At 42.1% G+C, this 12,840-nt stretch overlaps 1 protein-coding gene across 2 annotated transcripts in view; it reads left to right on the top strand.

The window, feature by feature from the left end:
• Positions 1-12,840, top strand: part of CCDC6 (coiled-coil domain containing 6) — an 81,688-nt gene that overhangs the window by 50,915 nt on the left and 17,933 nt on the right. The window contains exons 2-3 of one of the 2 annotated variants that reach the window (XM_088450384.1): positions 4,519-4,668; positions 10,224-10,364. In XM_088450384.1, coding sequence (XP_088306510.1) covers positions 4,519-4,668; positions 10,224-10,364 — 291 coding nt within the window. The remainder of the gene's footprint in view (positions 1-4,518; positions 4,669-10,223; positions 10,365-12,840) is intronic. The other variant, XM_088450385.1, reaches the window with a different exon arrangement.

The following is a 12,840-nucleotide window of genomic DNA, read 5'->3' as shown; positions in this document are numbered from 1 at the left end:
CCTGCGTTTGGGAACAAATTTCTGATAGTCATTTGCTTTCATACCTTACCAGATTTTCATTCAAATCAATCACCTAGTTGGATGGTTGGATGTAAGTTGGTCTAGTCACGCAGAGGTTCTCAAACTCTGTCCTCAGGACCCCACACAGGTCACGTTTTCCAGGTCACCCAGCAGGTGCACAGGTGTACTCATTATTCACTGACACATTTTAAAAGATCCACAGGTGGTTCTAATTATTTCACTTGTTATTCTATGAGGAGACCTGAAAAACATGCACTGTTTGGGGTCCTGAGGACCGAGTTTGAGAACCTGTGGTCTAGTGTGTGGCCAGCTTAAGGAATTAAGTTGCCTATTGGTAAAGGGCAGTTAAAGCACTAGATTGCACACATTCTGCTGTCACTGTGAAGCAAAAGAGTAGGAGGATAAATGTCCTGCAAGTGTTCCCTTAATAGAACCGTGATCATAAAAAGGATTTATATAGATTTAAATATCATACTTGTGACAGGCTGTGATCTGAGGAGTCCATGTGTTCTGGCGTTTGCAAATGTTTTCGTAACTTGCCCATGCTAGCAGGTGTTTTAGAAATGAATGTGGTTATAAAAATGTATGACACCAGGGATTGGCATGTTGTATTTGTGAGACCTTTATGGGATTATCATGAATTGGAGTCTGGATATTGTCTACTGGATGTAGCTCTTCAACACCCACACCTGACATAAGATGACTTTAGTCTGAGCTTGCCTGGCTCTTGTTGCAACACTGCCCTGGGAGATCTGCGGTAGTGCTGACTCTTTGTTAGAAGTGCAACCTGTTCCAGATAGTTAAACTGGGTCACAAGTATTTGCTTGTGATTCAGACCAACAAGTCAGTGTTTAGGGTAGGGGATTGAGTGACAGAGTGCTGGCAACTAACACAGAGATGTAATCTATCAGTATATTCGTATTATAAACAAGGCTACAGAAAATAAAAACAAAACTGTCTTCTCTCCGCTGCTAAATGGAAATATCAATGATTCATGGTATGTAGTCTACAGTGCAGGCATAATTACTAAAACAAATGATTTTTTTTTTCCAATTGATCTGCTTCCACTATGGCTCTGCCTTGCAGTTCTGAATAAATGTTACCACCCAGCCACACCTGTGACAAGCCTGTGCGAATGTATCCAAGAAGTCTAACATGCCACTAATATAGTACATTTTAAAGCTGTATTACCACCTATTAATGACCTGGTCCTTCTCTTCCCTGGATGTCCAGGGGCTACGCCATGCTGCCATGTCTGTAGGGTTTTCTGGCTTGCAGCCAGTGGCAGAGCTGCACAATCGCAGCTTCTTAAGGTGGCAAATGTAAATGTCAGCACCTTATGTGGTGGTGCAACGTTAAACATTTGCAAAAGAAATGCTTAGAGCAGATGGTATGCGCAATGGCAGGCACTAGTATTGTACCTAATAATGACCTGTAAATGATTTCTGAGCAGTTGTTGGTCACTATGTGTAACAAATATTACATGCAGTTTGTCCAGAACAGTATTCAATACATTAATCAGGTTGTATGAAGAGTACAGATTACACAGAAGCTTATCCCAGCAAATATTAATCACACACTAGCCACCAGAAATGACGCACTACACTGTGAGGACAATTCAGTTAAGCGTAGAAGCCGCCGGAGTGCTTTGCGCTTAACTTCACGGAAGGCTGATTCTGCTTGTGGCCTATGGAGGTGAGAGCTCTAACCGGCCATTATAAGTGCTACACGAGTTGCCGACAGTACTAAGGTTGATGCACGGTTATTACTGCTGTCTGCAAACTCCTCCGTTTCTTCATTAATATTGGGTGTATAATCTTGTTTCCTGTTCAGACTAGCACTTCTTTGCCACTTATCCATAGTTTTACCAAAAACATGATTGTACACACTCTCCTTCCCTGTAGTGGTTACAGATGGGATGCGGTGAGGTGTAGAACGTGACATTTGGTGGTGGTGACTCATCTGGGTGGTAGGAAGAATCTGCTGGAGGAAAGCAGCAGTGTATTATACACTCGCTATCAGCGCTGCGATGTCACCAGATAAGTTTTACATTGTATATACAAATTTAGGACCAACAAATAATTTTTTAGTCATTATGGGGCAAAATCAATTAGAGCAGTGATGACTGGCTGCGTACATATCTGCAATTACGGTAGCAAGACACTGCAACTTCTATGGGGTGCGATGCTGGCAGATGCAATGTGCTGTACCAGAACATCACGTCAATGTTAGGGAATTGAATTCACCCATATGTATTTTGATCCTGCGCAGCCCATTTTGAAAAACACTGTGCTGCGAAGATATTATACTATGAGAGACGGGGATCCTATCCCACATGGGCAAGCCTGGTTATGTGGCAAGTGCTTATAAAGAATGGTGTAAAGGAATAATGCTTATTATACAATCGGCTTCTGTATTTTCTGGTGAAGTTTTCATAAATATTCTAGGAGTAGCTATTGGCGTTATGAGATGTTGAACTCTATTTTGAAGTAATTACTCTCCTATAATCCCACTTATTTGATATACATAAACATTATATAAATGTTTACTACTAGATAATTGTAGAAGGAAAATGTAGCAAATGTGTTAAGCTGCCCATATATACGGGCCGATTTTACAAACGATATGCACGATTTTGATCGATCGCAACGATCAATCGTGAATATCGTGTGTGTTTTGGCATGCTGTACGACTGCGATGCGCGTCCCCGCTGTCGTACATCGGCATCGTAGATCTTATGGAAAAACGATAAGATCCACGAACCATCATGCTGTTAAATAGGTAAATGAACCATCTTGTAAGATGCATAGTTTACCATTCACAGCAGCATGTGATGGAACGGGCTGAATTTGAAAACGTACCGAGGTGTCGTACGTTTTCAAATCGCACCGTGTATGGGCCGCTTAAAACCATTATACTGGGAATCCAACTCCTAATATCTAGATACATTTTTATATTTTTTTTTTTCCCCCTCCAAGAAATTTGCGTTGCTTCATTTTGATTCCTTTGTGTGACCATAGAGTTGTTTGATGCACTCATGTATTGCAGGTGACTGATAAAATATGTGCCCATGAGCTTACCATTAGATTTGTGAAAAGGGATGATAGAGGTGGCATCTTATGCGTGGTTACATGATCGGTAACTTATCACAGTATAGGCCTTAAAACACATTTAAATATGCAGTGTTCTCAAATCGAAGGGCTGTTTTGTGTTTTATATATACACCATGGACCTCATTCAGAGTTGGATGCTGTTTTGTGTTTTATATATACACCATGGACCTCATTCAGAGTTGGATGCTGTTTTGTGTTTTATATATACACCATGGACCTCATTCAGAGTTGGATGCTGTTTTGTGTTTTATATATACACCATGGACCTCATTCAGAGTTGGATACTGTTTTGATCTTTTTTTTATTTTTTTATTGCACTCTGGTATTTTTCCGTAATGTTCATCGATCTCCATGGCAACTCATTTGCATTTTCCAGGTACAACCTCCTGACCCAGTGCATTTTCAGCCCCCTGAGCCCAGTGGGGTGCTGGAGGGGGCGTGTAAACAGTTACAGTACAGTAAGGGTGTGTTGTTGAGGCAAGGTGCACACTACATGGACATCTGTTTTTAGGGACTTGTTTCTCAGGTACTAAAACCCTAGGGGAAGTGGTGAGCTGATGATTATGGTTGTGGCTAAAAGCATGATTACAGTGTTCTGAACACTCATTTTTTAATTTTTTAAATAAAACCTACTATTTAGGAAGTGGAAGGCTGCTGATATTTTGTGTTTTTATTTAAATCTTAAATGTCATATGTGCTTCTTGTTTGGTTAGTATTTCACATGCTACAAGCAATGAATTGTGTACTGCGTTTTGTTTGTGGCCGACTCAAAATAGGTAGCAAAATGTATTTGTTTTATTTATTTTTTCCCCGGGCACAATTTGCATCTAACTGATGAGGTTCTGTGTTGGAATTTTTGAGCAATTCAGTCTAAAGCTGGGAAGGAGCTCCTGGAGCTATTCAATTCACCCCAATGTTTACGCCAAAGGGCAGCAGCTAAGTCGCGACTTAACCTGGGTGTTTAGTTGCGAGAAGCGCTATTCTACTACTAAAGTGCCAGCTGCTAGACTATTAGCGCCTCGCGGCCGGCACTTTTGTCGGATTTCTCCTCACACCCTCGGGAGTGTGCGAGAAGAAATAATTAGTCGGACTAAACAGAGCGCTGAAATGAATGAATAGTTCCGGTTAGCTCCCTCCCGGCGTTATTCAATTTCCATTGAATGAAATCGCCTCCATTGTTTGCTTTGTGGAGCAATAGCTTCTGGTCTTCAGATGGCGCAGGTACTGCTGTCCATGTAACAAGAGATGGCAGCCAATGTGTGACGACAACCAGCCAGAAGTTTACAAAGTAATCGAAGACATAAAAAACTAAAGTGCAGTGCTTATTGGTGGATATTTGCATAAGACAGTACTGTTCATTAAATGCGCCTTTTTTCCTTCACAGCAAGCAAGGGCCGAGCAAGAGGAAGAATTCATCAGCAACACGTTGTTTAAGAAGATCCAGGCCTTGCAGAAAGAGAAAGAAACACTCGCCGTTAACTATGAGAAAGAAGAGGAATTCCTCACTAATGAGCTGTCACGGAAGCTCATGCAGGTGGGCTATGTACCCCTTACCGTAACTCTGTTAGATAAATATTGTGAGCTTGCGTTTTGCCATGTACACATGCTGGCTCCTTTCATCTATTTGGCCCTGCAAACACAAGAAAGTTGACATTTTGTATTTAATGCAAACAAATATGTAATAACCTAGAGATTGGTGGCAGAATGCTTCAGTCACTGTATGTTAATGTCTATTACATGAACCTTGGCCACTCCTTTTTTAGCGCAGAGTCACTACTATCTGTCTTTTATAATTTAACTGAAGTATTTCTGTTTAGTTAAAAAGGCAATTTGGTGTGTAGTTCTGCACAGTCATAAAGTAGAAAATCAAAGGCCTGCCATTTACGATTGGTAACGCTGACAGATATCAAAGCCCTCCTTTCAATTCCAGTGTTTTTGATCCAAACATCATCAAGGTTTGGATCAAAAATGACAGAATAAACAAAAGCTTGAATACTTGGTACTGAACCCCAGTGGTGCTGTTTCATACTTTATTTCTACATTAATGGCAGACACCTTTGGAATAGCATGCAGGTTATAAGATTGAGCAAGAGTGGCTATCTCCATTGTGTGTGTTTGTCAATCATTGAGATGTGAGCTATGGAAATATACAATATACAGGCTCTACCAGCACTGTGAACAGATGCCTTGTGCACGCCATCTACTTACCTACTGCAGCGGTGAGAGTGCTTCCCTACAACTCCCCCTACAACTTTACTCCCACCGCGGGACGCTGCAGCCTGCCCGTGGGATGGCAAAACAGTCTGCAAAAGGTGGGACAGCTGGGAGGTATGCTATAATTGTGTGGCGTAATATGAATAGGGGGCACCAGTGTTCTCCCTAGTAGCCGGGTGGGGGTCTTTGCAATAATAAAATGTTTTAAACCCTGACCTTACAATGATTTAAACTTTAAATAACATTTTATATATTCTCCTCCTCTTAGATGACCAGTCGTTTTGCAGCTTTTTTCATAATCAAAGTCTGTAGGATCTGGTCCCTGTAGTGAAATCAGCATCACGTTATGTAGTGCTGGCACCACAGAATTTATCTTTTACACAGCTCCCAGATACAGTGTCCCCATTTGCAGGCTCCACAGATACTGTCTCCACTTGCTGGCACCACAGAATTTATCTTTTATACAGCTCACAGATAGTGTCCCCATTTGCAGGCCCCACAGATACTGTCTCCACTTGCTGGCACCACGGAATTTCTTTTACACAGCTCCCAGATACAGTGTCCCCATTTGCAGGCTCCACAGATACTGTCTCCACTTGCTGGCACCACAGAATTTATCTTTTATACAGCTCACAGATAGTGTCCCCATTTGCAGGCCCCACAGATACTGTCTCCACTTGCTGGCACCACAGAATTTATCTTTTATACAGCTCACAGATAGTGTCCCCATTTGCAGGCTCCACAGATACTGTCTCCACTTGCTGGCACCACAGAATTTATCTTTTATACAGCTCACAGATAGTGTCCCCATTTGCAGGCCCCACAGATACTGTCTCCACTTGCTGGCACCACGGAATTTCTTTTACACAGCTCCCAGATACAGTGTCCCCATTTGCAGGCTCCACAGATACTGTCTCCACTTGCTGGCACCACAGAATTTATCTTTTATACAGCTCACAGATAGTGTCCCCATTTGCAGGCCCCACAGATACTGTCTCCACTTGCTGGCACCACAGAATTTATCTTTTATACAGCTCACAGATAGTGTCCCCATTTGCAGGCTCCACAGATACTGTCTCCACTTGCTGGCACCACGGAATTTCTTTTACACAGCTCCCAGATACAGTGTCCCCATTTGCAGGCCCCACAGATACTGTACCCACTTGCTGACACCACAGAATTTTTTTTTTTATACAGCTCCCAGATACTGTCCCCACAGATTTTTTCCAGCTCCTACACAGACAGAGTGGACGCAGGTCTACTCTCTTTAATGTGTTCAGACGATTGATCCCGCCTGAACAGTGTGCCCTTGCTTTTATACAGGGGGAGGGTCTCTGCCCTTCAGCTTGACACCACACGGCACTCTCCAGAGCCCAAATGCGCTGCAACCCCGTACAATCTACTGCCCGGCACTCCCCATCGCCCCCCGCCCCAATGCACCGCGTCCTGTCGCCCAGAACCCTCACTGTTGTTTTTGCTGGCGTACACAAATGTTAGACCGACTGGGAGCCTCCAATGGGAAGAACATGTGACATCGGCATCCACACCTAGTGTACGTGGCAACAAAGACACATTGAGGGTGACTGGGCAACAGGGGACGCAGCGCATTGGGGTAAGGGAAGTGCTGGGCGGAGCTGTTTCTTGCCAGGTGCTGCGCCCAGAAAAAAAACGCATGGGAAGACCACTGGGCACTAAAGTGTAGCATAATAGTAAATGTAATATTTAAACTCTTTGCTGTTTGACCAACCCACCAATGCCCCTCAGACCACACCCTCATATGCTATCAGTACCCATCGGACCACCCCACATACCCCATCAGTGGACCTCAGACCATCAAACATGCCCCTCAAACCACCTTACATACCCCTTCAATGAGTTAGATATTTGCTAGAGGAGTGGTCTCCAATCGGTATGTCCCCAGGTAGATGAGCTGGTCTGTTATTGGCCGTGTCTCACTGACATCTCCTGAGGGGCTGGGTTTCCCTTGGCTTCCTGTCTGTCTCCAGATACTTCTGCATTCAAATATAGAAAAAGTTTCACAACATTGGGCGCTGCCTCATATAGCAGCAGAAAAGGTCAATATATAAGTCACCAACTTACAAATACAAACATATAACATCAAAAAGTGACCTTACAAATCCGCGCTAATGAGATGTTCTGGATAATGAACCTTTTCCACAGATTCCAAACGTATCTCAATGAGTCCATATGTAAAAACACAGAGAAAAAAGAAAAAAATATTCTTTTGTCAAACAGTAAATGTTCAAAAATGTTCTACACCTCAGGTGTCAGAAATGGATGAGGGAGTGATATTAGTCCCAACCAAGGACAGCTGTAGATCTTGAGAAAGTATGCAAAATGTCCATATAGATGTACCAACACCGTGATAAGACCAAATAGTGCTTACATAAGAAATGCAGGAAACAGGTACGTAGCAGTTTCTTTGCACAGCCCTTTTTCACACAACACAGATCCACTGGTTATTCATATGAATCGAATCCACAAGGCCCCAAAAAAGAAAATAGTAAGGGGACCGTGAAGTCACAGTGAATAATAAAATTACATAGGTTTATTGAAAGCAATGTATAAAAACATGATGAACATACCCTATGTGAAACACAAGAACCTAACAGCGAAAGATGGATCTCGGGTAAAACGCTGAATTAGGTGTAGTGGGACACACAAGGTAGCAAACAGACACTGGGACGCGTTTCGACGCTCTGCGGCGTCTTTATCAACTAAAGTGTCAAAAAACGGAGCATGTATGATCACACGGCCGCCATCTTGATAACGGAACTATGAGTTAGATATTTGCTAGAGGAGTGGTCTCCAATCGGTCTGTCCCCAGGTAGATGAGCTGGTCTGTTATTGGCCGTGTCTCAGTGACATCTCCTGAGGGGCTGGGTTTCCCTTGGCTTCCTGTCTGTCTCCAGATACTTCTGCATTCAAACGCAGACATCCTTCAAGGCGGAGGGGGAGCGCGCTCACCGTGGCAGCCGGAATGGAGAGTGAGCAAGTCCAGTGGGAGGCAGGGCGCTGCCGGCATGCTGAGGTCAGCGGGGTGCATTCATGAGGGCTGGGCACATTTTTGCATTTTAAAATCGGGTAGGGTGCGGTGCCCTGCTAAAACAGCCTTGCGGGAACGCCAATACACTCCTTAAGGTTTTATACTCAGGAAATTAAATTGTCACCAAATACCCATCCTGGCAGCATGGGCTCATCACTCTACCAGCGCTAGATGTAATAAAGCTGAACTGGGTGTAACACAAAGGGCTAATTAGAAAGCACCACAGTGCATACATCACAAAGAAACACTAAATATAAGTGTATGTATACATTAAATACATTTATTTAAAAAAAAAAAAACTGTAATGTAATGCACTACGACCCTTATGCTGGGTACACACTATACAGATCTATCTGCAGATGATGGTTGTTTGTACACACTGAGCAACGATCATCTGTGTCTTCCCCTAGGTCCCGGCGGCCAGTGGGCATGTCCCGATGGGTGGGGGTGTACGTGAGGTCTGCAGACCGCCCGTACACGCACGCCGATGGACAGATATGTCTGCAGACATCTGTCCATCGGCTGTGCAGCACAGCCAATGCGATAAGTTGGTGAACGCTGATGTTCGACATATGGTGGGTACACACTGGCCGGCGCCCAGCAGATAAATTGGCTGAATAATTGATCGGCCAATGTATCTGTCAGTGTGTACCTAGCTTTACCTGCTAACAAGTTGTAGAGTTTAAAATAGCCAAATCAATAAAGAAAACCAGGAATGGTACTATGGGCACTTACGGTAATATAGAAGTAGAGTGGGAATGCTAGTAAATCATTCCTTCGTGTATTTAGGGTGGCAGCTGTTCTGAGAGACACTTTTGTTTGCTAAGTGTGTGAAATCTGTGATTAGAAGAAAGAAAGGAAGTGCTGTGTGAGAAGTGCACAGTGCTAGTGGATTCGTACCAAAGGAAAGTGTATAAAGATGATTACTTGGACTATCTTGTAGGCCCACTTTAATACACTCTACAACTATGGATATTGAGTCCATGACCAGTAATGTACAATCTCAGAAAAATATAAAGTAGTACAGTATATCATTTAGTAATCTTATATAACATATTTAATGCAGTGAATTTGCACATACGTTAGAACAAAAATATGAGCTTATATGGAATGCAAAACACACCCATGGTGACTGTATAGTCTCTGGAGCCATTGGGTGCGGCAGATAAGCTCCCCAGGCAGGACAGTATCCATAGAGCACCAATATTTTTACTATTTTTGATTATTAAATGTATTTGATGCTTAATTTTCATTACGTTTTAATATACAGATGTTATACTCTGCCGGATTTGTTGTGCAGTACTTCTAAAACCTGCATATAATCCAACCCACACAAGTAATGCTCACTGCTTTCTTTGTATCTGATTCGTCAGGTATGCAGGGTACAGTCCCACATTAGTATAGTGCACTCTACGTACAGTAACATACTAAATGGTGATAAAAATGTAATAGCTGTGTCCATGTTATATATTTTTAATACTATACAAAGCACTGTAAAAAACGGCTTGGTTAAAGGCAATCAAATTACATTTTCAAAACAATTTGGGGCATTGTTCCATTGTAGTCTATTGCTGATGTCATCCAGATGAGAATACAAGTTCAAAGGGAAAATACTCTGCTCAGAAGGGATTAATTTCCCTTTTTATATTAATTTATAGCTACCTATAAAATGTGTATAAAGCGATACTGTGCTCCTTTCCCAGCTATTGGTACAGTGGAGGATGATGTTGGAGAGTCTGATCACCTAACGGTATCTGGTGTGTCCGTGGCAGCGTGTGGCTAACGTGTCCCGTTCTTTGTCTGTTTAGCTACAGCATGAAAAAGCGGAGCTTGAGCAACACCTTGAGCAAGAACAAGAGTTTCAAGTTAACAAATTAATGAAGAAAATAAAGAAACTGGAAAACGACACCATCTCCAAACAACTAACACTAGAACAGGTACAACATGAGGTATTGCAGCAGCAACTCTGTATCCGTTCCTGAAATATGCAGCAATCCTGTCATTCTGCGCAGCTTTCAAACCCTCGCACTAACCCTACTTTTTAAAGCTTTGCTGTACACTTTATCTTATGGAACTGTGGAGAAGCAGAATATACACATTATTTTACTGAAGCAGAGAAACTGTAGTAGATTACATAGCAGGCCTGCGTTATTCTAGACTTGTGAGCAATATCCCCAGATCATAAGCAGGAGAGAGAGAAAATGACTGAGAAAGGGGCCTGATAAATGCTGATGGTCAAGATTTTACGCAGAGAGAATCAGATGACTCAGAAGGTTCTCCGTCTATGAGTACTGTATCTTTTACAGTACCTTGCACAGTTTTGTATGGGTGCATTGCTAAATACGGGTTACCTGGTTTATCCAATTCATGGCTCCAAATGAGAAAAAGTGATAGTCTATTAGGGCATGTTTTTTTTACACGGCCCTGGGAAAATTGGTAGAACGCATTGAAATGAAACGCTCGCTTTTGACGCATTTAGCTATGTGTTTTTGAATGCATTTCCAGCACGTTTTCAGTGTGTTTCCCTTTCTACCAATACAGTCTCTTGTACCGGTAGTGTGCATTGATGCATGAGGGTTTGTTGCTCTGTGTGCTAAAATTGTAAATGCAGTGTTAATATGAGAATGCATTTCATATAATTCATTCTTACTTTGGTTAATCCAGGCCAAGTAGTTTTTATTCCAAGGCACCAGACTACCCCCTCCCTTGTCCTTTATACTATATGGCCCACCTCCTCAAATTTTTCCCTTGGTGTGCAAATCTTTCCTTTTTCAATCTTTTGTGGCATTTGAATACACATAGTTGCAACTATATGTGTAACTTTTACCTGCTTTAATAGTGTATACCATTTGAATTATTCTCAATATGTACGCTATCTTCCTTCATATTTTTTTCCTTCTGCACTCCTGCTCCTGCATTTCCTTTTGCTGTTGAAATGTTGATAGAAATATTTGTTTGCACAGAAGTATCTTATTTTTAATGCTGTTTTAGCTACTGAAAAGTGCATTGACATCTGAAATGTGTGAACGAGCCCTTAAACTTATATGTTTTGGCCACTAGATGGCGGTAAATTGCTTTTCATGAATTGGTGAACTATACTATGTGGTAGTGTATGTTAATAGAATGTGATAAATTAACTCTAAATAACCACATCCACCGGAGATGCATCGGTTTTGTGCTATACCCAAGGGCAAAAGCAGGATTTCTAGAATAAGAACAGTACAGTACTTATAAAATGTAATAACGTGTGTTTAAAGAGAAAAAAGAGAACTAAATAAGGCATAAATCAGTACATTAATGTTAAAATCCCCTACATAAATATACTTTGATCATCTAAATCAATACTCTGTAAATTCACTTCATGAAAATAATCTGTGCATAGAAACTCGGGACATCACAGTACGGAACTCAGTGAATTAAATCAGCCCCCTACTGTCCGTAACTCACCCAGTGAGAAATGCGATTGCAGTGACGACGCAGACCCATCACAAAGTGATCGACAGGAAGTGCCGTTTGTGGGTGGAGAAGGGGGGGGGGGCTGGTGGGGCAAATGCAGGCGTGCCAGTGTGTTTCAACGGTGTAGCAGGGGCGTGCATAAATTAGTCACTGCGATACCAGACACAGCCTGAGGCCTCATAGCGTGTGCTGAAGTAAGCAATTGCTGAGTAAGGTCTGACCTGCCTTAGCTGTGCGTATGGGTCCGATATTAATCGATGTTACCGATTATTTTGCTATGTTGCCAAAATATATGGATGTGAGTAAGGGGAAGTGGGCGTCCTTATGTTATGCTGCGATCGCAATGCGAATGCAAACATTTGCATATCACCGCTGATATTAACTGCGTGGCGTGCGTAGAAGCAGAATAGCGATCCTTGCTGAATCAGGCCCCAAAATCAAAGAAGAACGGTAGAACCAAAACACCAATGGTGGACATTTTGTTGACTGCAAAGTTTATTAAAACTTAGGGAGGGTCTCACAAAAATGAGTATTTGAATACAAACAATTATTAGTTTCTTTCACGATGAAATCTCTATAAGCCCCTCTCTCTTTGTTTGGGGGGGAATTCAGTTCCCAACATCTGCAAAACTTCCCTCGCACCCACCGCAATCATAAGACTTCCCTCGTATTGTAGTAAACAATTTTGAGTGCAGCTATTGATGGTAAAGTTTTGTTTTCATCAGTTGTAATGTAAGATTATGGGTTGTACAACGCCAAGGAGTCTGTGACATGATCAGTGGATGCTCAGGAACTGCCGATGTACTGACATATCGCCTTTTTATATTGTGTTAAGTGCTTCTATAAAGGTATATACAAAACTGTTTATCATCCCAAAAAAAATTCAACTCCTCCGTATAAGATGCGGTATTAATACTTATTGTTATCTCTTCACTGTCTCTCTGCATTGATGAAAACATTTCCGTTTAT

The sequence above is a fragment of the Taudactylus pleione genome, unplaced genomic scaffold, assembly GCF_031769625.1.
Source record: "Taudactylus pleione unplaced genomic scaffold, aTauple2 ptg000518l, whole genome shotgun sequence".
Classification (NCBI taxonomy): Eukaryota; Metazoa; Chordata; class Amphibia; order Anura; family Myobatrachidae; genus Taudactylus; species Taudactylus pleione.
Note: the sequence above shows the minus strand (reverse complement) of the source record. Positions and strands in the feature narration are given on the sequence as shown.